The sequence below is a fragment of the Amaranthus tricolor genome, chromosome 3, assembly GCF_026212465.1.
Source record: "Amaranthus tricolor cultivar Red isolate AtriRed21 chromosome 3, ASM2621246v1, whole genome shotgun sequence".
Lineage (NCBI taxonomy): Eukaryota > Viridiplantae > Streptophyta > Magnoliopsida > Caryophyllales > Amaranthaceae > Amaranthus > Amaranthus tricolor.
The window spans coordinates 26,630,370-26,657,768 of NC_080049.1; the positions used below are offsets into that span (position 1 = coordinate 26,630,370).

The 27,399-nt window shown below is 33.6% G+C and overlaps 2 protein-coding genes across 4 annotated transcripts; both read left to right on the forward strand.

Moving 5' to 3' along the window:
- Nucleotides 1–1,426: 1,426 nt before the first annotated feature.
- Nucleotides 1,427–9,443, forward strand: LOC130807367 (uncharacterized). Of its 2 annotated transcripts, XM_057672553.1 has the most exons (11): nucleotides 1,433–1,980; nucleotides 3,813–3,999; nucleotides 4,150–4,283; nucleotides 4,367–4,479; nucleotides 4,567–4,690; nucleotides 5,705–5,854; nucleotides 6,016–6,171; nucleotides 7,171–7,250; nucleotides 7,334–7,383; nucleotides 7,816–7,962; nucleotides 9,240–9,443. In XM_057672553.1, the coding sequence occupies exons 1-10, from the start codon at nucleotides 1,624–1,626 to the stop codon at nucleotides 7,959–7,961; spliced, it is 1,497 nt and encodes a 498-aa protein (XP_057528536.1). In that variant the 5' UTR covers nucleotides 1,433–1,623; the 3' UTR covers nucleotide 7,962; nucleotides 9,240–9,443. The 2 variants fall into 2 exon arrangements, with proteins under 2 accessions (XP_057528535.1, XP_057528536.1); XM_057672552.1 differs by lacking the exon at nucleotides 9,240–9,443 and having other exon boundaries at nucleotides 1,427–1,980; nucleotides 7,816–8,398.
- A 3,052-nt stretch (nucleotides 9,444–12,495) lies between these two features.
- LOC130807368 (protein CROWDED NUCLEI 4) lies at nucleotides 12,496–26,625 on the forward strand. Of its 2 annotated transcripts, XM_057672555.1 has the most exons (10): nucleotides 12,496–12,996; nucleotides 13,604–13,813; nucleotides 13,930–14,183; nucleotides 18,648–18,918; nucleotides 19,039–19,122; nucleotides 19,219–21,020; nucleotides 21,147–21,210; nucleotides 21,290–21,412; nucleotides 26,055–26,249; nucleotides 26,359–26,625. In XM_057672555.1, the coding sequence occupies exons 1-9, from the start codon at nucleotides 12,769–12,771 to the stop codon at nucleotides 26,175–26,177; spliced, it is 3,159 nt and encodes a 1,052-aa protein (XP_057528538.1). In that variant the 5' UTR covers nucleotides 12,496–12,768; the 3' UTR covers nucleotides 26,178–26,249; nucleotides 26,359–26,625. The 2 variants fall into 2 exon arrangements, with proteins under 2 accessions (XP_057528538.1, XP_057528537.1); XM_057672554.1 differs by lacking the exons at nucleotides 26,055–26,249; nucleotides 26,359–26,625 and adding an exon at nucleotides 24,809–25,438 and having other exon boundaries at nucleotides 12,593–12,996.
- Nucleotides 26,626–27,399: the final 774 nt, after the last annotated feature.

Sequence of the window (27,399 nt, forward strand, 5' to 3'; positions counted from 1 at the left end):
AAATGAGAACTTATTTAAAAATTTGTCTAAAATATTAAAAAGTAGTATTTTTGAGATTGACTTAGTACGAGAAATTTTCCATGCTTTGATGTTTAAATTTCTAAGTTGTGTAATTAATGTTCTTTAATCTTGTTTATTTAGTCTTAATTATCAGGGAGAATGAAAATCACACCTAGGAATTTATCTGGAGAACTTTGTACTTGCTCTAACTAAGGTAAAACTGATTCTTCTTCAACTTAATCATGTTTCAACTGGTCTTTTGAGAGATCGTCTATCTAAGAGACGTTTCTTATACCCAGCCCAACAAAACTTAATGATACTCTTACCTTACATTTTCTTTTATGAACCAACCCAATTAGAGGCGGCCTCTCACAAAAATGTGTGATCTTGTTTAATTCCAAGTTAGTACCTTTCAAGGATTATGGGCTATTAATTCACTTGTCCATTCTTACATATTAAAAATTTGAAACCATTTTAGAAATCCTTAGATGGAGGACTAATAGGGGTGCTATATGAGCCTATGATCAAAATATGGTTAATGGCCTAGAAGCTTTTAGAGCACTGATCTATATTACTCATCCACAAAGAAAACACATATTGTCTAACATGTTGCATTCTTAGAGTAAAAATAATAAATGAATAAATTAAAGTATGTAAAAATAATTAAGGAGATTAAGATAGTAAAATTTTTGACTTAACACTAGTATTAAGATTTCATTATTTACACGGATATTGTCTGATCTTTTTGTCCATCAAAATTCCACAAACATAAAATTCTCGAATGAAATAAGACATATCCATCCTTCCCTCTGAAATTACTTCTAAGGATGATGATACAAAATTTAAGGAAAATAGAATGACGAATATTCTAACGGCTAGTCCTTTGAGACACTGTTTTTTTGAGAGATATATTTCAAACTCAGCCCATTAAAAATTAATTCCTATTTACCGTATTCTTAATGTCTACTTATATTATTCTTAATGCTTACTTACCGTATCCTTAATGAGATGGTCTCTCACAAGAATTTGTGATATTTTAAAGGGATATTATAGATATTGTTAATTTATTATGTCCTTTAGGCTTTATTGAATTACCTATAGGTTGAAAATTAAAAAGGTAAAATAAATAGTAGAATTAGTGTTTTAGTTGATATTAGAATTAGAATAATATGCGAATTACAGTCTTAAAATCTTACATTTTTACGAATTACAATTTTAATGTTTTATCTTTTGTGTATTATAGCTACTAAAGTCACAAAATCCCGAAAATTTTGGTGGTCGAAATATTAAGTAATTCTGTAATTTAACCTAAATGTTACAGACTTTAATACTTTAGTGAATGTAATTCGTAAAAATTTAAAATTTTAAAATGTAATTTGTAAATCATTTTTTATATTATCAGTATTTCAAAATAGTAAGTCGACAAATTCAAATTAGACCAACAAAATAGCAAAATCAAGTTCAAACGTATCTCTCCATTCAAAACCCAAAATCTAAGAGTACCAAGAACTTAAGGTTGCTTAACGCTTCTTCTATCTTAATTTGACATGGACTTCCACCATGTCCATTTGTTTTACAAATTGACCCTGGTAAAAACTCCACCATTCTTCCCCAACACCAAAAATGGCAACTTTCACGGTTCCTTTCATGGCGGTCACCCTTCTTCTCATACTCCATCTCTTTTCCATTTCTGAATCAGCTCCCCTTTTGTTGGGCAAATTTGCTAAAAAGCCACACAAATTACCATACAAGTATCAAATTCAGTACTTCAATCAACGTCTTGATCACTTTAGTTTCCATGATTATGGAAGTTTCTCACAAAGATATCTTATCAATACTGATAACTGGGTTGGAGCAAAGCGTAGAGGACTAATCTTTATGTATTGCGGTAACGAAGGGGATATTGAGTGGTTTGCTTCCAATTCTGGATTTCTTTGGGAAATTGCGCCTCAATTTGGTGCCATGATTCTCTTTCCTGAGGTAATCCCACTTTTCTCTCTTTCTGTTTTGTATTAATTTGGGAATTTTAGCTTGTTTTATTCTTTTCTAAGTATGTACTGTACTTTTGAGATTCGGGTCTTGTGTTAGTGGCGTCAAGTAACATATTCCCCGCACCTCTACAGGAGGCATGAATTTAATTCTCATTGACCCCGTCCGCTCTTCTAGCCTACCATGTGACCTAAAAGAAAGTTTGTAGTGTACTTGTAATGGTCTGTAGTATAGATGCATTTATTGTCTTTTTGCAAATATGTTTTTTTGCTTGAAAATATAATCGATTTGGATTTGGGTTTTTTAGTCCCTACCATAGTCTTAAAAATACGGTAACGATCAGACTCACGGTTGCAAAACGGATTTCTTGGTCAATGTGGCTTGTATTAAGGTCGTTATAAATTCATAAATCTTTATAATACGTTCGCGATACTCTCTGCCATTCAAGATGTCATGTATGCATATGGGTGTAAATATGTTTGGGTTTTCTATTTTGATTGAATATGCATTAATGGGAAAATAGAGGCTATTTTGCATCCAAAGTTAACAAGAAACAATCTCTTTATTAAGTTCAATGAGTCTTGGATATTGATATGCACATCTTCTTATTGGCAGCAATTTGATGCTGTTGTTTCTTTTTATACTTATATGAAAAGATGGAAAATAGAGTTAGAGAGGATCCTTATTAGGAAGTGAAAAATCTCCTGTTTTGAATTACATTGTAAACATGTATCCACTTATTCCAAAAAAAATGGAAACACATAGTCCTTCAAGTGTGGACTCCATTGATTATTCCCTTATCTGTATTATTGTCATACCTTTTCAGCTACAAGTTAACTATCAATATCAACAGCTAGATTTGGATGAGGGGCATTTCATATCCTATGCAGATGACCTCCTCTTGTTAAATTAGCAACATAGTTTATAGTACTTTGTGCAATTGTGCATTACCTTAAACAAAATTTGTTTTGGAATGAAAGGAGTTCTTGGGTTTAAGAGTGTGTTTTGATGAAAGGAAATAGAGGGAAAGGAAAGGGAGGGATTTGGAGGGAGAAAGAATCTCTTGTTTGGATAGCAAAAATGAGAGGGAAGGAATTTGGAGGGGAGAAAATTGGAAGGATTTGATGAATACTTTTTGTGAAGATTCCAATCTCTCTAAAGTTGGAAAGATTTGAAGGAATAACTTTCATCTCCCTTTCTTTTTCTTTCAATTCTCTCCTATACAAATAAGAGCTATTTTCCTTCTATTTTTCTTCCCTTCCTTCCCTACTCCTTCCCTCTTTTTCTTTTCTCTCCAAAATTGTTATCCAAATATAGTGTAAAGAACTATACGAAGTAATATATGAACTTGTTGAACTCCTTGGAATTGATTGTAGGTGTTAATTAAACTTGGGAAATCGTTATATAAACTTTTGTCTGAAATCTTTGTAGGTGTAAATTGAATTTAGTTCAACCTGGTAATGACGTATTATGAGGAATTATTAATTTTTCAATTGAACTCATGGTCTCCTTGTTGCATACTTGCATATTGTCTTTGGCATAGGTGTGCTAATCGTAATACAACTTAGATAAATTTCTATTGCTGAAATATAAATTATTATTTTGAATCATTAAATTTGTTCCCAGAATGAAAAATCTGATCAGTGAAGGCTTGTTAATCTGTTTTACTAGAGACCAATATATTTTATATGGAATTACTTGGGTTGTAGGCTTGTAGCTGTTGATTCCTAGTAGTTTTCATGGTCATGTAGCTCATGTACATGTTATGGTTTGTGAATCTTTTATGATCAATACAAATGATTCCTGGCCTATTGTTGTGGCAGCATCGTTATTATGGAGAATCAATGCCTTATGGAAGCAAAGAGGAAGCCTACAAAGATAACACCACATTGGCATATCTTACAGCAGAACAGGCGATTGCCGATTATGCTGTATTGCTCAGGGAATTGAAGCGTAATTTATCTGCTGAGGATTGTCCTGTTGTATTATTTGGTGGATCATATGGTGGAAGTATAATACTGATCCCTTTTTCTGTGCCAATTTTCATTAATTGTTCCAATTTTACTTATATTTTGAATAGACATACTTTTAGTGTAGGAAAAAATGTATGCAAGCCGGGCAATTATAGCTTTTGCTTATATCTGTAAATGTATGGAACAGTGTTAGCTGCATGGATGAGGCTCAAGTATCCTCATCTCACGGCTGGCGCACTTGCATCCTCAGCACCAATACTTCAATTTGAAGATATCGTGCCGCCTGAGACATTTTATAACATAGTCTCCAATGATTTTAGAGTCTGTAGCCTTTTCCTTTTTCAATTCTTAGTTACGGATAAAATGAATCTATTTTCATTTTTCTGACACTACCCTCCTTGTAGCGTGAAAGCATTAGCTGTTTCAATACAATAAAGGAGTCATGGGATGAACTAGAATCTGTTGGTGAGAATGTAGATGGCCTAAGCCAGCTCGCCAAAACATTCCATCTTTGCGGGTATGTATCAGAATGGCTTTGATCTTTAATTGTCCTAATGTGATATTTGCTCTTTGCTCATCGATCGTCAATGTTAAATTGAGATAGGGAATTGAAGACTACTCAAGATCTTTCCGACTGGTTATCATCAGCTTATAGTTACTTAGCCATGGTTGACTACCCATACCCTTCAGACTTCTTGATGCCTTTGCCGGGACATCCTATCAGAGAGGTTAGTCTGCTGCATGCTCTCTCTCCCTCTCTCCTTTCCTCACCAGTTTAGAAACGGTATCTCTTACATATCAATCCATTGTTACAGCTGTTTGTTATCAGACTTCGAGAAGTTTGTTGTTGGTAAGCCAGGTAATTTTTGTTTTTGAGGGCAGAAAAGTTTGAAGCTCTATGAAAGCTAATCTAATGCTGAATGTCTTTGGAGTTTTACGTTTCCTTTATGGACATCCAGACCACTGTTGTGTTTAAATAATTTCGGCTTAAATGCGTACTCATGAATCCCCCCTCCCCCCTTCTTCCCCGACACACCCCACACACACAAGCGCAAATTTTGGAGTGAGTTTTTGCGGGTTAGGGAGCAAAAAGAGGACAGAGGAGTATATGCTGTTATAATATAAGGTTTTCACTAGAAATAAATGTTTCTTTACGAGAACTGGTTTTGGTCATATGGATATATTTGTGGAATGTATGTTGTTCCTTCAACTTGGGTTTTGGTCCTGCGAACTAATTGTATTTACCCAGATTTTTGTTGTTTGCTTAACTGGCATATTTTTTATACTTCCTCTGTTCCACTATACTTGCTAAATTTGACTTTTTACACAATCCAATGTGTTTTTTTCATCATTTATATATTAGATTGTATATATCTAAAATAAGCTTGAATAATGAATAGTGTCAATAATCGTTATGTAGCGAGTATTTTAGAACGCAGAAATTACTTCGGAAGCACCACTGGCTAGTTTGGACTAATGAAATGTGTGCTTAGGACAAGTGTTGCTGCCGTTCATCATCAGTAACACATCTGATTCTGAGAAACTTTCTGCAAAATGTGACCAGTAGCTCTGCTCATTGCTTTGCACTTTATGTCTTTTCTCATTAATAAAAACAAAGACTTCAGCCCATAATCTTTATTATGGTTTTGGTGTTTCTTGAGAGAAAAATTTACCACCCTCATTATTCCTTCCATGCGTGTAGTATTCAATATTGTAATTCACTGTCAATTTTTGCATTTTAGGTCTGCAGAAGAATGGACAGTGCTGCGGATGGTACCAGTATTCTGGATCGGATATTTTATGGAGTTAGTGTTTATTATAACTACAGTGGGACTGTAGAGTGCTTTAAACTGGATGATGATCCTCATGGGATGAGTGGTTGGCAATGGCAGGTGCTGTGTCCAATCCTCTTTTACATTAAAAATTTATGGTAACTCAGAATAATAGAGAAAACAAGCTAATGCAGTAAAATCATTTACTTGGTCAACTAAAAATTATTTTGGCATGATGTGCTTTCAGTATATCTAATGATCAATCGTTTCCTGCTATGTAGGCGTGTACTGAGATGGTAATGACAATGTCTAGTGACCCCAATAAGAGCATGTTTCCGTTATTTCAATTCAATTACACCTATGAACAAGAACGTTGTTTGAGATCATATGGAGTAAAGCCACGAGGCAGATGGATAACCACCGAGTTTGGTGGACACGTAAGATGCTTATTGATTTCTTAGTTACTCTGAACAGCTCTTTTTTTTTCTATGTATGTATTAGTGAAGCATGTGTAATGCCTGTAATGGTGTGTAGTGTCTTCATTTGTTACACCCTTCTTCTGCTAAAATGTTTTTCTGCAGTTTGTGATAGTGCTTTGGAGGGATTAGTTTAACAGTATTTGGCAGGAAAAAGTTGGTTATTTTGCATGCTAAGCTATGCATGTTTTGATTAGGATTTTTGTAACTTAAGTAAGATGTTTTGATAGTGTGTGAGCACCTAGCTGTGATTTTGCTAGTTTTTTAACTAGTACTTCGGTGGATTGAATGGGCATATCTTGAGGGATAACATTCAAAACAAAGATATAAAAAAGACTTAGGAGTCGCAAATATTGAGGAAAAGATGAAAGATAATCGTTTAAGATGGTTTGGGTATGCAACTATGGTTAACGGGGTATTAACGAATCGGCAAGGAAGATAAAAATTTGGAACTCGTGGAACTTAAAAAGAGGACAAGGAAGAATGAAGATGACTTGAGGGCGGGATACTTCACCACACAATGTTTTTGCATTACGTATAATTGCTAGTATGTACTTTGTACCTTAGCTCCATAAGCGGGATACACTAGGTATGATGATGATGATGATTAATGACTTTGTATCTTAGCTACCATGTCTTGAAATGTTGTTTAGCATTACTCTGTTAGTTGCATCTACCATCTATAAACATCATCCTTAATGTATATAATTGTCACTAAAACAGCAGAGAAAATTCAAGGAGGTATCGAAATATGATCTATGTTTTGTACTCTTACAACTGTCACCTAACTTTCAGTTTCTGCTTTCATGAATAACAAAATCTTCCTGCACTGCTTTAGAAATGCTTCAAATACTCATTTCAAGTCATTTGATTCAATCTGTATTATGTCCATGGCTGCATAGTACTTTTGATTCAATCTGTATTGAGTCTTGATTGATTCCTGTTATCTGCACAATGAAGGATTTTAAAAATACCTGGAAAACAAGTGGGAGTAACATAATTTTTTCTAGTGGATTATTGGATCCTTGGAGTGGTGGCAGGTAACTTCATCTTGACCATTACGCCAAAGTATTATTCTCGTCGACTTTCCATCTAATAAAGACCATTCTGAACTTGCTTGCAGTGTTCTGCAGAATGTATCAGAAACTCTAGTTGCTCTGGTTACTGAAGAAGGTAGCATATTTCCTTTGTCTTCTGATTCATAGAGTAAAAATGTGGTAATGGTCACGATTGCGGTAACAAAATGGTGATGCTGTAATGGGAGTGATGCGTTTTTCATAACGCCTAAATATCAGTCGAAACCAAAAGATATCCGTTGATACGGCCAAAACGCTTTTTTTTTACACCTTTAAAACGCGGGAAATATCAATTTTTTGTTTTTAAAAACCTTTACAATGCGGCTGACGCAGTGCGATATGACACTGTTTTTACACCATGAATTCTAATTGATTATTTTCAACTCTTGTGACTTATGATTCAGTAACATGTTAGTGTGTTCTGTCTGGGAACTTTGTAACTTCCAATTTCTGTCTACAAGAATACGGCCGTTACTTGATTCGGTTATATGTAATTGGTTTTACTTATTGTATTACAATTGTTATGCAGGAGCTCATCACCTAGATTTGCGAGCATCAACTCCGGAAGATCCTGATTGGCTGATAAAACAGCGGACATCTGAGATCCAGTTGATTCGGGGTTGGATCAATGATTACAACAAACACAAAGACAGGGGCTCGGCTTTCAGTATGTAGAGTAAGTAACCGACCCTTAAAAACGCCACTTTCTTCATTTCACCTTGGCGTCTGACACGGTAAGACACCACCGTAAGTTAGAAATGAAGCAAATGAAATCACTCATAACACGCCGAGAATGATATCAGTGATGAGAAATTGATACTTCATAGCAAGTTTACTAATAATAATTAGAATTGTTGTACTTATTGCTTCTATCTAGTGAGGATATGTGGTAGCAGCTTCAATAATAAAACTCAGAAATTTGGCAACATAGAATTTGGCTTGTAGTTTAGAGTTAAGGAATTACAATAGCTTGGTTAACATTTTAGCTAGCGGGTTGGGTTATTAACGGACCTTTGCCTAAAGTGTTGGAACGGGTCAGGTCAGATAATTATGCGAATTGGTTGCAAAAAATATTTTACCACTTTTTTTATATTTTTATATGATGTTATATACATAGTTGAATTGACCCACCGGCCCATAAAGTATAATAAAAAAAACAATTTTATGAACTTTTAGAAAATTAGTCAAAGTAGGTTGTATTTAAACGGACTTTGATCCGGTCTGACCCATTTAACATTTGACATGGCCCTTCTCGACCCGGTCCATTTAAATTTTAACTCGACATGACCCATTGAACAGCTCTAGTTCACGTATATCGAATTGATCTCACTATGCTAGTATGGAAAAGATGACGCTTCACCCTTTACTTTTATGAGAGACTAAATATGCGATAATGGGTTTGAACTTTCAACTCAACATTAATTCTTTAACCCTCTAAATACAGAAAATTTGAAAAAAAATAAGATTGTTTAACAATTTTATTCAAAAAAACAAGCTTCGTTTAAATTTTATTCCCAAAATAAGCGTCCTTGGCTCCAAAGCTAGGCTTGGTGTATTCTCGCTTTTACTAACAGCGAATTAAAAGAAATGGTCAAAATTTTAGTCAAGCCTGAAGTCGCTGTTAGTAATAGCGACTTAAAGGTTGACATAGTCAAACCTTAATGTTGCTGTTACTAACAACGACTTCAGGCTTGACTAAAATTTTGACCTTTATTGACTTTTTTGTATGATTTAAACTAGTCGTTGTAAAATTGAAAAATAGCCGTTGTTATTATGTTCTATAAATAACTCCATCATTTCCCTACTTCATTGTATCCAAACTCTTCATTCTTATTCTAGTTAATCAATTTTTAAGGTAACATAAAATATTATTTTAGTATTATTCTCAATTTATAAATGTTAATATTATTTTTGAATGTTTACTTATGTTATTATATCATATGTGTTCCATAGATGTCACAGGAGCATTCTGTTGAAGAGTTTTGTGATTATGATTATGAAGTTGAGATTAATACAGATTGGAGCGACGTTGATCCTGGCCGTCATTTTGTTGCTAGCCGGTGGTTTAACTTAACGAATGAACTATATAATTGATATGGATTCGTTGAACATGAATGAAATTGAGTTGAATTTTTGAGAGCATTTTCCCTATTTGAATATGATTGTCTATTTGATTTTGATTAAATTCATACTTAATTTTTGGCGGAATGATTCATCGCCGAAAACTCTGAGTAATTAACATCATTTTCATTCATAATAAACATGTGATAATACGATAAAAATATATACATCTACATATATATTACAAATTATACACAAAATCCAAATGTTACAAATATTCAATATGTACAAATGTTCAATACATACAAAATGTTACTAATGTTCAATATATACAAACAGTATACTAATGCTAATCCTCCTCCTGTACCCTGTCTAACCGTGACGGTTTACGACGCCTCCTACGATAGTAAGAGGCCGTCGCATGACGCTCGGGTAGGGGAGGTGATTGATACTGGGATGATCCAGCACCCTGTGAGGATCCGGCACCATAGTCGGGGCACATTAAGTCTACCTCCTCAAGATGAACGTCGGCATGATGAGGAGATGACCCTTGCTTGTCCATAGTGGTGTTAGGCATAGCGACTTCTGGAATGAAGTGTTGAAACTGTGTCCCTAAGAGTATACCTTGGGCAATCTCCCGTACAGGCTCCTCCTGGGTGGAGCTGATGACAGCTGCAATGCCCTGTGCCTGCATTAGCCTGAAGTATTAATGAAATGTATAATATGTAAGTTTTATAGATAATAATCAACGTTGAAGAATACTTACAAACTGTGTATCGTCGGTGCTGCGGGAGCGTACTAGGCGGCCGCGATGATACCTCGTTGTGTCATCCATCGACGAGTGATGGAGAGGAACCACGACATGTAATCCGTCTACAGCCTCGATTGGCGCACCTTGGGCTAGCAGCTCTATAAGATATTTAAATTCATTCAAGTCCATGTCTAAGTTGCATGCAAAGAGTTTACGTCTTCCACCAACATACTAAACATTGCTACTACTTGATCGAATTGAACCATTCCAAAAACATACAACAGTCACATGAAATGAAGCCATTTCTACAACAATACGTACAAAATCAACATCACCATCAAGTTCATAAATATATACATATATAACAACAATGATAAAATTTAGGGTTTGCATTCAAACATTCTCTACATTAATCTCAAATTTAGGGTTTGCATTCAAACATTCTTTACATTAAATTCATGAACAAACAACCTCATTATGAAGATCATGGCAAATAACAAGTACATTTGACATATTCATAGAGTTTGATATTATATGACCACTATAAATGACATACATTTTAAAAACAACAAGAACTAAAAAATTTATAATAAAAAAGTACCTCAATAAGCTGTAGATCAACAAGAACTAGTAAATTGCAAGTTTATGAACCTGCATTTATGTGAAAGTTGATTAAGAATTTGTGACCCTAATTTTTCGAAAAAAGAAAAAAAATACAAAAAACTAGTACCTTAAATGAATGTAGGAAGATGACAGAACTAATTAGTAGTGAAAGCTTAGAATTTGATGAGATTAATTGAAGGATTAAAATTGATTTTAATGGTGGAAAGAAAAGGGAGATTACGCTGATACAATGTCGAGTGAAATGAGGAAGGAGGAAGAAACTGCTGTATTTAGGGACGCATTTGATCGCTGTTACTAACAGCGACTTGACCAGTTGACCAGTCAAACATTAAGTTGCTGTTAGTAACAGCGACATAAGCCTTGACTAAAATTTTGACCATTTATTTATACTCACTATTAGTAACAACGATTACATACCAAGCCTAGCTTTGGCACCAAAGACACTTATTTTGAGAATAAAGTTTGGTCAAAGCTTATTTTTTGAATAAAGTTATTAAAAAATCTTATTTTTTTCAAATTTTCCTATATATAAGACTAAGAGATACAAGGTTTACAAAATCTTGTATGCAGTCGCCCTACCGTACAACTTGTATGAAAAAATTTTATATGCCCATCAATTCCAAGGCTCAAAACATCTATTTTAAGAATTAATATTTAATTGTAGTGTTAAATACACGAAGATTAAAAATTGAATATATTGGGTTAAAGTAATGGAGTATCTTCAACACAATACATTGAAGCGATTAATTTCAATGGCATTTGTCACAGTTAAGTTTTTATTCTCTCATAAAATATCTTAGGGGTAAAAGGATAAATATTCAACAAAATCAGCAAATATATTGCTCTCATTTAATTAATATTAAGCAATATATTTTTCATAATAATATAAAAATATTCTCTGTTATGGATGTATATTGAAATATAATATCAATTTGGTTTACTTTAAAAAACTAATAATAATAATTAAAAATTAAGATATTTCATGCATTTGCGCCATAAATTAAGTTAGTTTAGAAACAATAGATAATACAAAGAGTAAAAAGAGAGAAGACATGTCCGAAAATAGATTGTGATAAATTTATTGAAACAAACTAAAAGAAAAAAATATGACAAATTGGGTGGAAAAGAAAAAATAATCTTTCCGTTCCTTAATGAAGTCCCATAAAAAAATGTTCACATGAATTAAGAAAAATAAAATATTTTAGACAGTGAAGATATTATTTTATTGAATTGTAAATTTGATGAAGGAAAAATAAAGATTATAAATATTAAAATTATTTTAAAGTAGGTTAATAGAAAATATGGGAACCACAACTAATAAAAAATTATTTTTATAAAGTTTATGAGAAACATGTGAAGACCATAAGATATATAAAAATGTTAAAAATAAGTTAGTGAGAGATATATGAGAACCATAAGCATTGTTGAAATATTAAAATGGGATAAGTAAAGTTATTTTTATCTAAAATTTGTGATATAAATAGAAATTATAAGAACAACAAATAAAACATTTTATAATGAATAATGAGAATAATGAGAATTTCTTTAAAAGACGGAAAAAGTATTTTTCAGGAATATATGAAGATGATTTGGTCAAGGATCATCTTTTAGAAAATGAAGACACCTTCCATCAGCAATCAAGAAAGCTTCCATAAATGAACATAATTAAATACAGAAAATTGAACATATCTCAGTCAGTTTAGTCAAAATACTTATAATTAACCACTAAATCATCATTTTAAATTTTAAAAATTCAACTCCCACCACTAAACACGTTCCAAAAGGCGGGGTAACAAAAAAATAAAAGTAAAAATTACCAGTAATCCTTAATACGACGCCGTCTTATTCTCTTCACTTCCAACAGTAAAATACTTGTGCTTCGCTAAAGCAAAAGTAGTAAACCAATTCCTTTCTTTCTCTCTCCTTGTATCTGTTCAATTATCATCATCTTCAAGAAAGGAAAAAAACACATAAAAGTGACAGTTGAATTGAAGGAATCTTTTTTTCTTTTAGGGTTTCGCGTTTTTTTCTTCTTTGAGTAAATCCATGGCGAGTCCTCGGATTCCGGCTACTCCTACAACGCTTAGGCCGATAAACATAACTCCAGGATCAAGGATTCTAGATGTTTCTAGTACTCCGTCAACTAACGGTTGTACTCCTTTCTCCGATGACGGGATCTGGAAACGTCTTCGTGATGCCGGTTTTGACGAAGATTCTATTCGTCGGAGAGATAAAGCTGCACTTATAGCTTATATTGCGAAGCTTGAAGCTGAGGTTTGTGACAATTTTTTTTTGATTTTTTCAGTTTATTTTTGATTTTTTAGTGAGTGATTATTCTGTTTCATGATAATTGTGATTCTTGAAGTTGGTTTCCACGCGTAATTTGGTGTTATTTGTGTGATTGGATCTTGATTATGCTCCAATTGTTAAAAATGAATTTTTTTGAAGAAAAAAATGTTACGCATGTTGCAATTAGATTGTATTAACTAGATATAAATGGTTTTGGTTAAGTTATGCAATCTCGTTTTTTATTTTATGCATCTTGAGTTTCATTTTTGCTGGTGATTGGATGCCGTTTCCGACTATTTTGCTATTTCCATAGGATTTTCTATGGAGTAAATGCTTTTAATATGGACTGCTTGGTCATGGGTACTAAATGATGAAAAATTAAATGAAAATTTAGTGTAATTTAGTCACGGAGAACTACTTGACTAGGTCCTTGGTACTATATGGTGGCTTCTGGCATTGTGTTAAATGTCTGATGACATTATTATATCTTTAGATGACCTAATATGTGTGATTCCTTGTAAATTTATGAGTTTTAACACAATGCTGGTGGTATTATTATTCTAGATGGTGTAATTTGACTGACTCTTTGTAGATTTATGAGCTTCAACACAACATGGGGCTTCTTATTTTGGAAAGGAAGGATTACGCTTCCAAGTACGAGGAATCTAGATTATCTGTTGAATCTATTGAAGTAAAACATATGCGTGACCAAGCGGCATTGACATCAGCTTTAGCTGAAGCGAGAAAGCGAGAAGATAACCTCAAGAAGGCCTTAGGTGTAGAAAAGGAATGCGTGGTAAATGTAAGTTTAACCCCCAGTAACCTACTTTTTTTTTACCGGATTACATCCTTATTGTTTAGTGTCTATATTTTAGTGTTCACAGCATTTGTACTAAGGACTAAAATTGTTTCTGACAGCTTGAAAAAGCCTTGCATGAAATGCGTACTGAGTGTGCTGAGGTGAAAGTTACAGCAGAGTGTAAAATTAGTGAAGCACATACTATGATTGAAGCTGCTCAGGGGAAGTTTATTGAGGCTGAGGCGAAACTTCGCTCTGCTGAATCGTTGCGAGATGAAGCAAGGAGAAGTAAATGTGCTGCTGAAAGAAAACTTCAGGAAGTGGAAGCCCGTGAAGATGATCTTCGTCGTCGAATGGCATCTTTCAAGTCTGAGTACGTTTTTCTGATCTTTTACATTAATCTTAGAGGAGTAATATTTATTAATTTACTTCCCTGTTCTAGTCTAAAGCATCTGGTCTCTAATTTTTAAGTTTTGGTAATCATTACTGGGACTTTAGGATACTTTTTAAGAGGTGTTCAATTTTGGGTCTAAAGTTTCAAATGGGTGCATCCAGGGTTTTTTATTTGCTTCACTAGCATTCTATTTTGTAGCCCCAATGTCATAAAACGACTTCCACTTAGGCCGTGTTTGGGGAAGTTAGACGTACACAAGCATTTACAAAGAGGTTATTTTACTTCTTGTTTGTGTCATATGCAACTTCAAATAAATAATTAATGCACATGATTCAATGAGCCATTTTAATACTCCTTCCCATATAGTATGCACTCTATTTTTATTTGTAGTTGCACTTACTTTTCATCCTTTTCTCTTTCGATATTAGCCGCTAAGTTCTCTTTTATTTCATCCTCAATTCTCTTTTATTTCATCCACAATTTTCTTTGAATCTCATCCACAAATTTATTCTCTCTTTTAATCACATTCCTTTTTTCTATTTAATCCATTTTTTATCTGTCTTATTCGCCTATTCATCAACTACAAATTAATATTTACACCACCATGAAAAGGTGTAATTAAGTGGTACAAAGTGAGAAGAATTTATTATAATAAGAAACTAAAGAATTATAACTCTTATGACCATTGAAAATAGAGATGTTTTGCTTATTTAACATGTCAAATTCAATTTGATTCTATGTAAATGTCTTTTTGGCATTAGGTTGAGTCGTGTCTAGGTCAAATGGGTTGAGGCTGATATGAACAGCTCAAATATTAGTCTTACTTAAAAGGAGTGATTGAGAACACACCTTGTCGTGATTAAGAGGATTCATGTTGAGTATGTATCTTTCATAATTGAAGTTGCATCTTCTTTCTCTTAATTTTTTTTGTCTTAGCTTGATTCCTTAGCTCAATGTCATTTCTAGTTCTATAATCCTCAATCTAGACTTAGGGTTTATACTTTATCTAGAAAAATTGTATTATATGTGCTGATATCTTCAATTTCTTGTTTTTCATTCCTAATTTAGTGCATATCAAATTTGATTTAACACTTTGAATGTATTGCACAACTCCATTGCTGTGTTGTTAGTAGTTTCAACTTTCAAAAATGGTTGGAGTATGGTTTTAGTTGATTGATTTTAATTTATTAAGACATACTAGAACTTTGTTTATTATTTGACATTAGAGCTTTGCAATGAACTTTTATTTTAAGGTGAGACATCTAGTAAAGTTATTCTCAACTCTACATCCTTGTTCATTTTCATTGCAGGTTTTATGATTTTCATTTTTTCTCCTAAATTGGAACCTAAACGTGTTCCGCAATACCTTTTAAAAGTCTATATTTGCAATTTTCTCAAGTTGTAGATAAAAACATAAAATCACTTGTTTTGGATGTTTTGTTTTTGACGCTTATAAACTTTTCTCTCTCGAGTTCTTTCTCCATGAGTTTCGTCTCTCTCAAACTGTCTTATGCCCATTTTCATGATGCTTGATATGTCTTGAATAAAATGATTTTCTTGCCTTTGTTCTTATATCAATGCGTCTTGTTTTTGGCAATGGGTGGTGAATTAATATCTCATATAAGATCCAACAATGTGCGTAAATGATGATTTATGACTTTTCTATTCCATTCAATTTGTGGAAACCCCAAAAAATAATCTCGCTCAACCATGAATTGTTAACCATAATTACTATACTTCGTACTCCCTAGTTTATAGATTTTCCTTTCTTGTTGAAGCTAGCTTCGTAATAATAAACTGAGGTTGGGACAACTCGACAAGATACCAAAAGAATTACTTTGGTTGCCAATGACAATGAAGGTATTCCCAAGAAATGTATAAATACAGTGCAAAATATATATTGAGAAGTAAAGACGAATATTAGGACATTTAAAATGGCAACATGGGATTTTCCAATCACAATTAGCCTTCATCATGGTTCGACCCTTAGCCCTTCTCTTTTGTTGTGGTCCTAGATGTAATAACTCAATAGATTCAAGGAGACATGTCTTGTTGAATGCTTGTAGATGACATTGTTTTGGACCTTTTGCTAGATGAGACCATGTAAGGGGTAAATGCTAAGTTAGAAAGATGGAGACAAGACTTGGAGTTATAAGATTTCAAATATGTCGGAGTAAGACAAAAGTACATGAAGTGGATATTTTAAATACATGGGAGTACCAAAAATACGAATGCTTCTTTGGATGAGTAAGCATACTTCGAGGGATAAAATTTGAAATGTTGATTAAAGAAAGGGTTTAGGAGTTGCAAATATTTGAGAAAAGGTGAAAGAGAATCGTTTAAGATAGTTTGAGCATCTGTAAAGACGGAGTATTAGCGAACCAATGAAGAAGATAGAAAGTTGGAGCGTGGGAGACTTAAAAGAAGGTGAGGAAAAGATGACTCGGAGGACGTGTGGGAAATCAAAATGAATGGAGAAGAAGAATAAATTGGGATCAATTCATATAGTTGACTCCAATCTTTTGGGTTGTTATCTTTGATATCTTATTGATAACAATTAAACATAGTATAATGCTTCAGAATGTTGGTTTAGTACCCTATTTTCCCATTTTACTTAATATTAGTGGCTTAGTGCAATCATAATGAATACTTTATTTTTTTATTCAATTATAGTATTACAATATATTGTTTTTAATATCATATATGCTTTCAATTTGTTTTATAAGCTTTTGAGAAAAAAGTGCACCTCGCCTACGACAAGCATGCAGTTTGACGTTAGGACCCTTATGAGCTTTGTTGTGCCTTGCATATCTTAAAACTCAATCTGAAACTACATTTTTAATTATGGGTTCAATCTTTCAAAATGAACACTTGGTAATTTCTATTACTTTTAGTTGTACTTGTATGTTACGTTTCGGTCAATTTTATCGATGTTTTGGAACTTGTTTGGGAACATGTACAAAACCAAAACCAAATAGTTTTTTGTTTTGTAAAATTCAAAAGCTGAAAGGTAAAAACATTATAGGGAAAACTAAAGTGTTTCGAGTTTCTTTTCAGTTGAACAACAAAGCATATCTTGTCATCTTTTCCTTTTTTGGGGTGGTGGCTAGAGATGGGTACTATTCTTGGCCCCATGCGTCTAGACCTAAGATTCAATCCTAATTTGAGTGTTTTGGCCCTTTTTGCCCTTATGGAATATGAGTTCTAAGTTAGGGTTCGGGTTAGGGTTCGAGTCCAAGTTTTGTAGACCCAAATCCATGTAAACTCAACCCTTAGATTTGAAAAAAAACTCATCGCAAATTGCTTTCATACTTGATTGCTTGATCTTAATTTCATTTCACTACTTAATACCATGTAGTGATCAATTTTTTTTAATATGTGTCTTTTGGTGAACGTTTATGATCAATTGTAGAACTATTGAATACATAAATAATTGGATAATTAATATTAGTTCAATGTTCTACATTGACTTGATAACATTTTCGTGCATGCACTAAACTTGTTTATTTACTATAGAATTTATTTGTTTAATTTGAAACGTGATTATTTAATTTGAAATTTTTTTGTTTGGTTGTGTATTTTGAAACTTGATTTGTTTTTTAGCTTGAAAGTTGGAAGGTGTGTACCTTGAATGTTGCTTATTATAATTTGTGTTTTATGTCAAATCAAAAGGTTGAAAGGCTTGATGAATTTGATATTGTTTGTAACATGAAATTTGTAAGATGTGATGGATTCAACTATTGCATCAACATTAGGAAAAAATCTACTTTACATTACATTACTCTAATGGAATTGGGGGCTCCCACCGAAGGTGAGGTTTGAGAGGTCGAGTTCGCAATAACACTAACAAAGAAGTTATTTCTGATTAATCTTTGGTAGCAAACATCATGTGCATCTTCATATAAATAAAGTGCATATGATTTAACAAGTCATATTATTACAGTCCATTATGATCCAAAACCAAATAACCATAAATCTTTGAGCCCAAAAAAATAAGGGACATTATTGAAAAATTAATTGGATAAATTTCATATACAAAAATAAAAATTGTTTGGGACCCAAATTCGGATCCTAGACCAAAGACTAACTAGATCCTATGGATTCGAATCATTGTGCAAAGTTTTTAGACCCCATGGATCTGTGCTTGGATTTGAGTCTAGCAAAAAATACGGTTCAAATCTAGGTCCGGTTAGGCCCTATTAGTTCCGAACAATGACCATTCCTAGTGGTGACAAGTGTAGTTCTAGTAAAAAATATGTTCCCTTGCCCACTAGAGGAATTTTGAACTTTGACGATCAAGCCTTGGCTTTTAAAATTGTAACTTTGAAGTTTAATTTCATTTGGTATTTACTGAGTTCGCTTGTCAAATGTTCAAAGTTTGCTTAAAGTATGTTTCTTCAGGGAGTTGATAATGCTTTGTTGAATTTGTTATTTTTTTTTTAGTTGTGATGCTAAGGAGAAAGAAATTATGTTAGAAAGACAATCATTGATAGAAAGGCAGAAAGTTTTGAGTGAGGCACAAAACAAAGTACTTGATGGTCAAGCTTTGCTAAATCAGAGAGAAGCTGATTTTCTTATCAAATCTCAAACACTGAGAAGGAATGAGAAAGAGCTTGAGGATCAGAAAGTGAATCTTACTTCTGAATGGAAAATTTTGAAGGAGCAAAAATCTAATTTGGAGCTAAATGCAGTTTCACTTTCTGAAAGAGAGAAGGTCTATACCTTTTTTGTTCCTTTGCCTTTTTCTTGTGTGTTTGTTTGTATTACCCTTTTACTCTATGTTGTTTATACATAAACACCTTTACACCTCTGATTTCCCCATTTTTGCTGACAGGCTGTTTTTGAAAAGGAGATTCTGTTGAATAAGAGAGAGAAAGACTTGCTTGTCTCACAAGAAAAAATTGCAAGCAAGGAACATGTATGTTGCTTTTCTATCTATATTTTATTTAGTATGAAACTTTTTATCATGAGATTTCATTCGATATTTGTTAATGAGAATGTTTTTTGGACGCAGAGTGAAGTCCAAAAATATATAGCTGAACAGGAAAATGCCTTAAGACACAGAAAAGAAGAATTTGAAGCTGAGCTGATGGTAAAACAAAAACTTGTAGAGGAAGATATCGAGTCGAAGAAAAGGACTTGGGAGTTGAGTGAGTTGGATCTTAAACAGCGAGAGGACCATATATTAGAGAAGGAGCAAGATTTGGAGGTGCAGGCTAGGGTGATAGCAGACAAGGGTAAAGTTTTAGCTGAGAATTTAAAGGCTGTTAAAGAGAAGGAGAGCCTTCTCCACAAGTCTGAGAATGAGGTTGAGCAAATGAAAAGCACTTTGCAAAAAGAAAGGGAAGAAATTGATAAAGTGAAGATTGACTTAGAGAAGTCTTTGCTTTGTTTCGAAGAAGAGAAGAAGCAAATTGCTGAGGCAAAAAAAAGGTTGGAGCTCATGACAAGTGAATCTAATGAACTTCTGATTTTAGAAACAAAATTGAAAGAGGAAATTGATACAATAAGAGCTCAGAAATTGCACCTTGAGGCTGAGGCTGAAAAATTGAAGGTTGAACAGGCGAAGTTTGAGACAGAATGGGAAGTTATTGATGAGAAAAGGGAGGAACTGCGAAGGGAAGAAGAACGAATAGCTGGGGAAAGACTTGCTATTTCCAAGTTTCTCAAAGATGAACGTGATAGCTTGAACTTGGAGAAAGAGGCTCTTCGTGAGCAATACAAACATGATTTAGAATCACTTGCCCTTGATCGAGAAGCGTTCCGAAGTGAGTGTCAACACGAGCATTCTGAGTGGTTTTCCAAATTTCAGCAAGAACGTGCAGATTTCTTGCTAGAGATTGAGTGTAGAAAAAGAGAATTGGAGGATTGCATCAACAAAAGGCGTGATGATATCGAAAGCTACTCAAAAGAGAAGGAGAAATCCTTTGAGGAAGAGAAAAAGAGAGAACTTCAGTATATTAGTTCCTTAAAGGAAGGTCTGATGAAGGAACAAGAACATGTTGCCATTGCATTAAAGAAGCTTGAGGCTGAGAAGCTGGAAATTAAATCGGATCGTGAGGAGAGAGACAAGGCATGGGCGGAGTTACAGAATTTAATCGAAGAGCTTCAGATGCAAAGATTTAAACTAAAGGAACAGAGGGAACTGTTGCATGCAGATAGGGAAAAGATTAACTGTCAAATTGAACAGCTTAAAAGATTAGAGGATGTGAAAATTGACTCTGATAAAATTATAGTCCCCCTAACAAAGCAGATGTGTGCAGAGACTACTCCTGAAGTCTGTGTACACATTCCTTCTTTGGAACCAACTCAGAAGGTCACTGTTGTAGAAGATAGACAAGATACAGGAAGTGATTCACCTAGCTCTTCTGTTTCTTGGCTTAAAAAATGTGCTTCGTTGTTGTTTAAACCTTTGCCAGAGAGTGTGTCCTTGAAGCGCTTGGAACCATCCTTGCAACCTGGAGGTGAAGGACAGTTGGAACTATCGGAAAATGAGTGTCTGAGCTTAGATGGTGTTATCGGATCAGAACTGGAAATTTTCAACAAACAGCACGCTGGAACTGCTGTAGAAGAGCCGAAGGTGATTCATGAAGTTCCTTCAGTTGATGAAGATTTTATAGATCTGGAAGCGACAATGGATGTGCGCACAAGCTCTGCCACACCATCTGAATTTAGCGCTGGCCATAAAAGAAGAGTTGACCAATCTTCTGGTTCTGAGACTGCCGATGCACTTCGGAATGATGAGAAAGTAAAGAGGAGGAAGCTACAGAAAGTAACGGATGCCTCTGATGGGTTTCAAAATGTCACCCCCCATTGGTATCTCCTCTTTGCCCTTTAAACTACTATATATTCAAACAAAGAGGATGTGAGACTTAATTTTTGCGCTTCTTTCTCCTAATTGTTTATGCCCATTATGTTTAGCATTTTTCTTCTTGTGTACAGTGTGGAACTGAAGCAGGCAAGTGATGTAGATGATCAATACCTAATCAGTGTGTCAACCCAAAGTGTAAGTAAAGGAAAAAATTTGTTTTTTCATACTCTGATAATTATCCATAGGCTTACCAAACTGCAAATGTCTACACCAGGTCGAGCAAAGTGAATTTGGGAAATCTGAAGAGGAAACCTTTAGGTGTGTCATTCAAAAGCAGACTTTCATAGAGGAAGTCCTCATAGTGGAGGATGTTGGAGATGAAAAAAGGATTGATGAGGTATTCTTTTTTTGATTTGTGGTCTTCACTTCTAGTGCACATAAATGCATGATGCGCACATTGTGTTGTCACTTTGATCCTTTTTTCCGAGAATGCAATGAATTCTGTTTCCATTAAGAGCTTAAATTGTCTACTTAGTTTTTTCTTTATTATTGTTGTGTTGGGATGAATGCTCTTCAATGTGACAAAATAATACTTATGTTCCTCAAGACAAATCAGCTCTTCCGTACAAATCAACAAGAGTGGTCATCGTTATGACAGAGTCACAGAGATATCTTAGAGTACTTAGCGATTAAGGCGTTCAAAACAAATTATCTACACACCCTACAAACCCCTCAGACACCGTTTTTTCTCTTCTCATATCTTTCTTTAATCTGTAACTGTTTTGATTTCACATTTTATCCCATTTTCTGTTTAGCATTTATGTTAAAAAAATTACATGGCACGTGAAGTTATATATACTATTTCTCATGTTTCTATAATTTTTAGTGGGTACTACTACTAATAGTCGACCTGTCATATGAATCAGTAAGGTGAAGTGGTTTTACTTTTTAAGAACTAAGATGTTTTCTAGTATGATTTTTCCCTACAAATAGCCCTGTTTACCCACATGTTTGACAAAAAGTGTCTAAAGAGACCTGATAGCCCTACAGAATTCTGCTAGTTATTTAAAGCTCTCCCTTACCAATTACGATATTTAAAGAAGCAATTTATCCTAAAAAATTAAATTAAAAAATCGATTTTGCTCTTGTTTTGATTTGTTGCTTGTTAGGGGTGCGCTGTGTGTTAGAGCAAACCATGCTCAATTTTTTGGTAATCAAAATCCCCTTAATGTCATTAGGGTGGTGGAATCAGTGGAACTTGAATAACTTTCTAATTATAACTGAAATTAATTGAGATGGATCCTAAATTTCCATGATTTGAGGCGAGGTAAATAACAAAATAACTTAAGCTTCAAATAAGAATGTATAAATTACCCACTAACAATCAATAACTACTATATACAAGTATTTTTAAAACTTAAAAACATTAATTTAATGGTCTAGAAAAACTACTAACTTAGAATTAGTACTCAAACATTCCCCTTTGATTTGAAGATTGCAAAGATTTTTAATAGAGTACTTTGGTCCATTCTAGATGTACTTTTCATTGCCAATCTTTTTTCATTCTTGATGACAAATCTTCTTTTACCTTTTGTTGATGACTTCTCAAATATCTTAATTTTTAACCTTTGTGATGCGCATTATTACTAATTATTAATGGTGCACTTCACACCATCATTGTAATCTTCATCAATTTTGAATTTGCAATTCTTACCAATTTGCATAAAACATTTTTAGAGGTTTAGCTAACTTTACTTATTGGCTTTAACTTCTATTCTCATTGAATAATAATAATAATATGGAAAAATTATCTAGAGTAATCCAACTTTTTCATGATTTTTCTATAATAATCCCACCTATTGATTGATTAATCATGAATAATCCTAACTTTGGACGGTATTTTCCAAGAGTAAACTCGGTAACCGAATGACTTATTATAACAAGTTTTTTTTTAAAAAAAAGATAAATAAAAATAAAATGTCTAAAAAATGTTTAAAAAATTATAATTATTCAGAATTTTTTAATTTTTTTTCTAATTTTACATTAATTTTAATTTATTTTTTGCTGAATTACCTACTATGATAAGTTATCGGGTTACCCAAGCTTACTCTAGGAAAATACCCCTTAAAGTTGGGACTATTCATGGTTAATTAATAGATGGAATTATAAACATTAAGAATTATTTAAAAAAATCATCCCAACTTGTTTCTTCATTGGAAAAATTAACATTGATAATCCCACCTATCACCAATCCGTTGTGAATAAGTTAACCTTTGGATGTTTTTCTAATTATCTAATCTTTGCCATATATTTGCCCACAACATATCATATTACTAATAATAGATAATAATGCTGCCAGCAAACTAAGACAAAGGTTGGATTATTCACATCAAACTAAGGGCAAATGTTGGATTGTAAGAAAATAATTTAATAGTGGGATTATTCACGGTAGACGAGTAAAAGGTTGGATTATTAATGTCAAATTTTCATTCTTTTTATTCCTCTCACTAATTCTTTTGTATCTCTCTTGTCTCCCCCATTCTTTTGTTAGACCTATACCATGTTGAACTTACGAAAGAATAGAGAAAGGAAATAACTACATTGTTAATGTTTTCAAACTTTACAAAATTTAGAATAGTAAATAATGACGGAAAATTCCACATGGTAGCATCGAACTTTCATGAAACGCCAGTGGTAGCAGTTTTGTAAGATTTTTCCTCATGGTAGCATCCAGTTTATACACTATCTAACTACCGTAGCATTTTCCGTTGAATACTTGTCGTTCAATTCACCATTTTGACGTTTCTACCCTTATTAAGTGTTGGTTGTTGTCTTTATAATTTGTCCTAAACCATTTTTATGCTTTCAAATACGCTCTTAAAAGTTGTAACAATTTTGTTTTCATAATGTTTAATTCACCTTTTGTCATTTTGAATGAAAACAAATTTGTTACAACATTTGAGAGCGTTGATGAATTAAACGTCCAAATGGTAAATTAAACATTTGAGAGCATAAAAATGGTTAAAGGCAAATTATAAAGGCAACAACCAACACTTTAATAAGGGTACAAACGTTAAAATGGTGAATTAAACGGAAATTGATAAGAATTTAACAGAAAAATGCTACAACAGTTAGATAGTGTATAAATTGGATATTACCATGTGGAAAAATCTTACAAAAGTGCTACCATTGACATTTCATTAAAGTTCGATGCTACCATGTGGATTTTCCCAATAATAAATATTGACAACCAACTAAAAGTAAGGAAGTATAAACTATACACTTATAACATTACTCCAAGTCTCCAACAATAAGTAACCATTTAATATTATTAAAACATTAATGAAAAAAGGAAAAATTGCATGAGATAGGCTTAAACATCCATTTCAAGTGTATTCGGTCGAATTTTATCAATTACACTTGCTAGGATAAACGTTGCATAGTAGTTTCATCCAATAGGCTATTACGGTTTTACCTGTCGGTGACCTAACCTAAACATCAGGTCACTTACTCATGTGCAAAGTCATGGAGCCATTGTGCTGTCGTGGCTATAGTGCTCACGTGACATATCTTTAAAATTAACTTTTTATTCATTTGTTTATTTATTTATTTAATATTTAATTTGATTAAAAGTAATTAATTAATTAATTTTATTTTTTATTTTTGAATTTAGATTTAATTTGTTTTTTTTATTCCAAATGAATTGTATTACTTTATTAGAAAAATAATTTCCCCTTAATCTTCAAATCCTCTTTCTCCCCTCTCCCCTTAATCTTCCCCTTGATTGAATTAGGGATGGCAATGGGTTGGACTCGGTTCTGATTATTCACCCTTTGACTTTGCTCCGGATAAAGCTTGGATTATGTTTTTCAGCACTCCACTCGGAATCGGATTATGCATACTCCAACTTTCAAGTATTTTCCACAACTTGGACTCATTGACTTCTCTTTTCCACAGCTACAAGTCACCTCTTCCAACGATAATCACAATCTTTATGCCATGAATAATTAGAAAATAACTGCATATTAACTTATCTCTACACTTTTCAAACGCCCAAGTCCAAAGGGGTGTTATTACATTATTATTCATGCATTGCCATATTGGGGTATCTAGCTTCTCACAATTTTCCACAAGATATAATGCTAAATCTTTCTTTATCATGCATCACTGCAGTATGTATAGGCAAGTCACCATTAATGTCTGGCATGATCTTAATCTTTCAAGAGAATCAACACCACCAATGAAAGCATCTAGCTCGTTCAAATGTTTGACCCGTTGAAACATTTACTGGGTCTGCCATGAATAGTCCAAAAATCAGTCATATGAACTCAGCCGGTGATTTAGTGGGTCCATTTTCGGAGCTTGCCCATAGCTTCCACTACCAACTTTCCAACAATACCCAGGGTTAGGGCCGGAGGATCAGAGGAGGGGAGGGGGGGGGGGGGTGGGGTTGGCCGGAGGGGAAGAGGGTTTAATATACTTTTTAGTTCCAAATTTATACTTCCTTTGTTCTTAAATACTTGCTACATTATAGTTATTGGCACTATTCATTGTTCAAATTTATTTATATATTGCGGCTAATATGTAAGAAAAAATATAGTAAAGTACAATCTTGTTTGAATCGTCTAATATTAACTTTTTATAGTTTATAGATGTGCATAGTTTAATATATAAATGATTAAAATAACACATTGGCTTAGTTTTACCAACTATAATGGGACGGAGGAAGTTATAATCTTATAAATTAAAAATGTAAAAAAAATAACAAAACGGATTAGTTTTACCTGTTTATCAAGTAACCAGTTGGATGCAACTATAGATAGTTTGTTCCAACAAATGTGATGATGATGTTCGACCTAATAAACTTCGAAGTGCCAAAGTTCAACCAGTTTCATGCAATATTTCCTAATAGAAAACTAACATTGAATCAATGTTCCAATGGAGAATCCACTATAATTATTTATGTAAAAATGCTTTTATGTGAAGCTTGATTATATATCTATGCTCAATATCTACATGTGACCTTATTTTTCCCATAGGAGGAAGGAGCTAGCAAGTTAAAAGAGCCACAAGATGAGGATATTTCAAGTGCTAAGTTAGAGAAGCCGGAAATTATCCAGGAGAGAGTTATGACTCGGTCAAAGTCCAAGCAGGCGTCATAGACTTTGGGTCATGCTGCTGCTCAAGATTAATGTCATATCATTTATTAGCTGAATATCGGCACTACAAGCACTGTATGTGTCCTTTCTTTAGCTTTGAACACTTCTTCCATTTGCATACATGATACATCGTATTCACTTTCTGGTTTTTACATTGATCGAGTCTGTATTTTCTCGTTGGCAGGTTAATACTGAGACGGCGCTTAATCCAAGGGGTGGGGAGTGTTCTTTTGACCTAGGTCTTCAGTGATCTTGCTTTGACATATACATGTAAATGTTTTAGATAATAGTGTGATTAGGGTTTGATTAGTAGATTTTCTTATGATGGTCGTATAGTGTGTTGTGGGCATTTTGCTGGATTTGTTTTCTCAAAAGATTGGCAATGGTTGTGTATCCGTGTTAAACTGGGCTATTTTTATCATCACTTGGAAATCTATGGTTTTCTTTGCAAGGCATCTCGTTCTATGGTAATCTAACATTAATGTGTGCGTGTGTACAGGAGCAGAGTAGACTAAGGGTCTCATCTGGTGACAATTTTTACAATAATTGTATCTGATGTTGGTAGACTTGGTGATGCCTGAAAATGATGTGATCAATCCTCAATACGCAGAGTTCACAAACGTCTTTGGTTGAGATTCAATTGGGTTGGTTTACTCTCTAACAACTGATATATTTGTTCCTTGGTCTCATTTGCTTTACGGTCTCGATTTCACTTTCAATAGGTTTTAGAGTAGATGTCATATACATAGACAACAGTCAAAGCAGTTAGCAAAAACTGTTCATCTTCTTTTGTCACCTTTGAAGTTCCACTACAACGAATTTCTCTGACTCAAAGAAACTGTAAGCAAGATCCTTCACAAATGCCATTTGAAAGGTAAAACAAATCAAGCACACATTTGAGATATAAAGAGATTTATTATTTATTCCCAATAATTCTTAAATTCACTCTAGAAACTGTTTTTGTTATAAGACACATTTGATGAATATAAGTTATTCACAAACATCAACAATGAAACAAAGCAATCAAACACAAAGGTACAACATAGTCGTGCCACCTTGGGACTACTCCCCTGTCGCACCTCACAACCATGGTCGCAACTCGCAAGTTGGGTCTAGCATGCTGGCTTATGTGATTTTTTTATCATTTTTTGCATTATATGTGCACCCGACAACTTTCTTATTGTTTATGTACATGAAATTTAAGTTTATACTCATTTATTCGTAT

Bases quoted from the DNA above. Each gene is read 5' to 3' on its own strand.
- LOC130807367 (XM_057672552.1), top strand. From the start codon at position 1,624: ATGGCAACTTTCACGGTTCCTTTCATGGCGGTCACCCTTCTTCTCATA. The intron at 4,480-4,566 runs GTATGTATCAGA...AAATTGAGATAG, and splicing joins AAAACATTCCATCTTTGCGG to GGAATTGAAGACTACTCAAG. The intron at 7,251-7,333 runs GTAACTTCATCT...ACTTGCTTGCAG, and splicing joins GATCCTTGGAGTGGTGGCAG to TGTTCTGCAGAATGTATCAG.
- LOC130807368 (XM_057672554.1), top strand. From the start codon at position 12,769: ATGGCGAGTCCTCGGATTCCGGCTACTCCTACAACGCTTAGGCCGATA. The intron at 13,814-13,929 runs GTAAGTTTAACC...TGTTTCTGACAG, and splicing joins AAAAGGAATGCGTGGTAAAT to CTTGAAAAAGCCTTGCATGA. The intron at 21,413-24,808 runs GTATTCTTTTTT...TGATTGAATTAG, and splicing joins ATGAAAAAAGGATTGATGAG to GGATGGCAATGGGTTGGACT.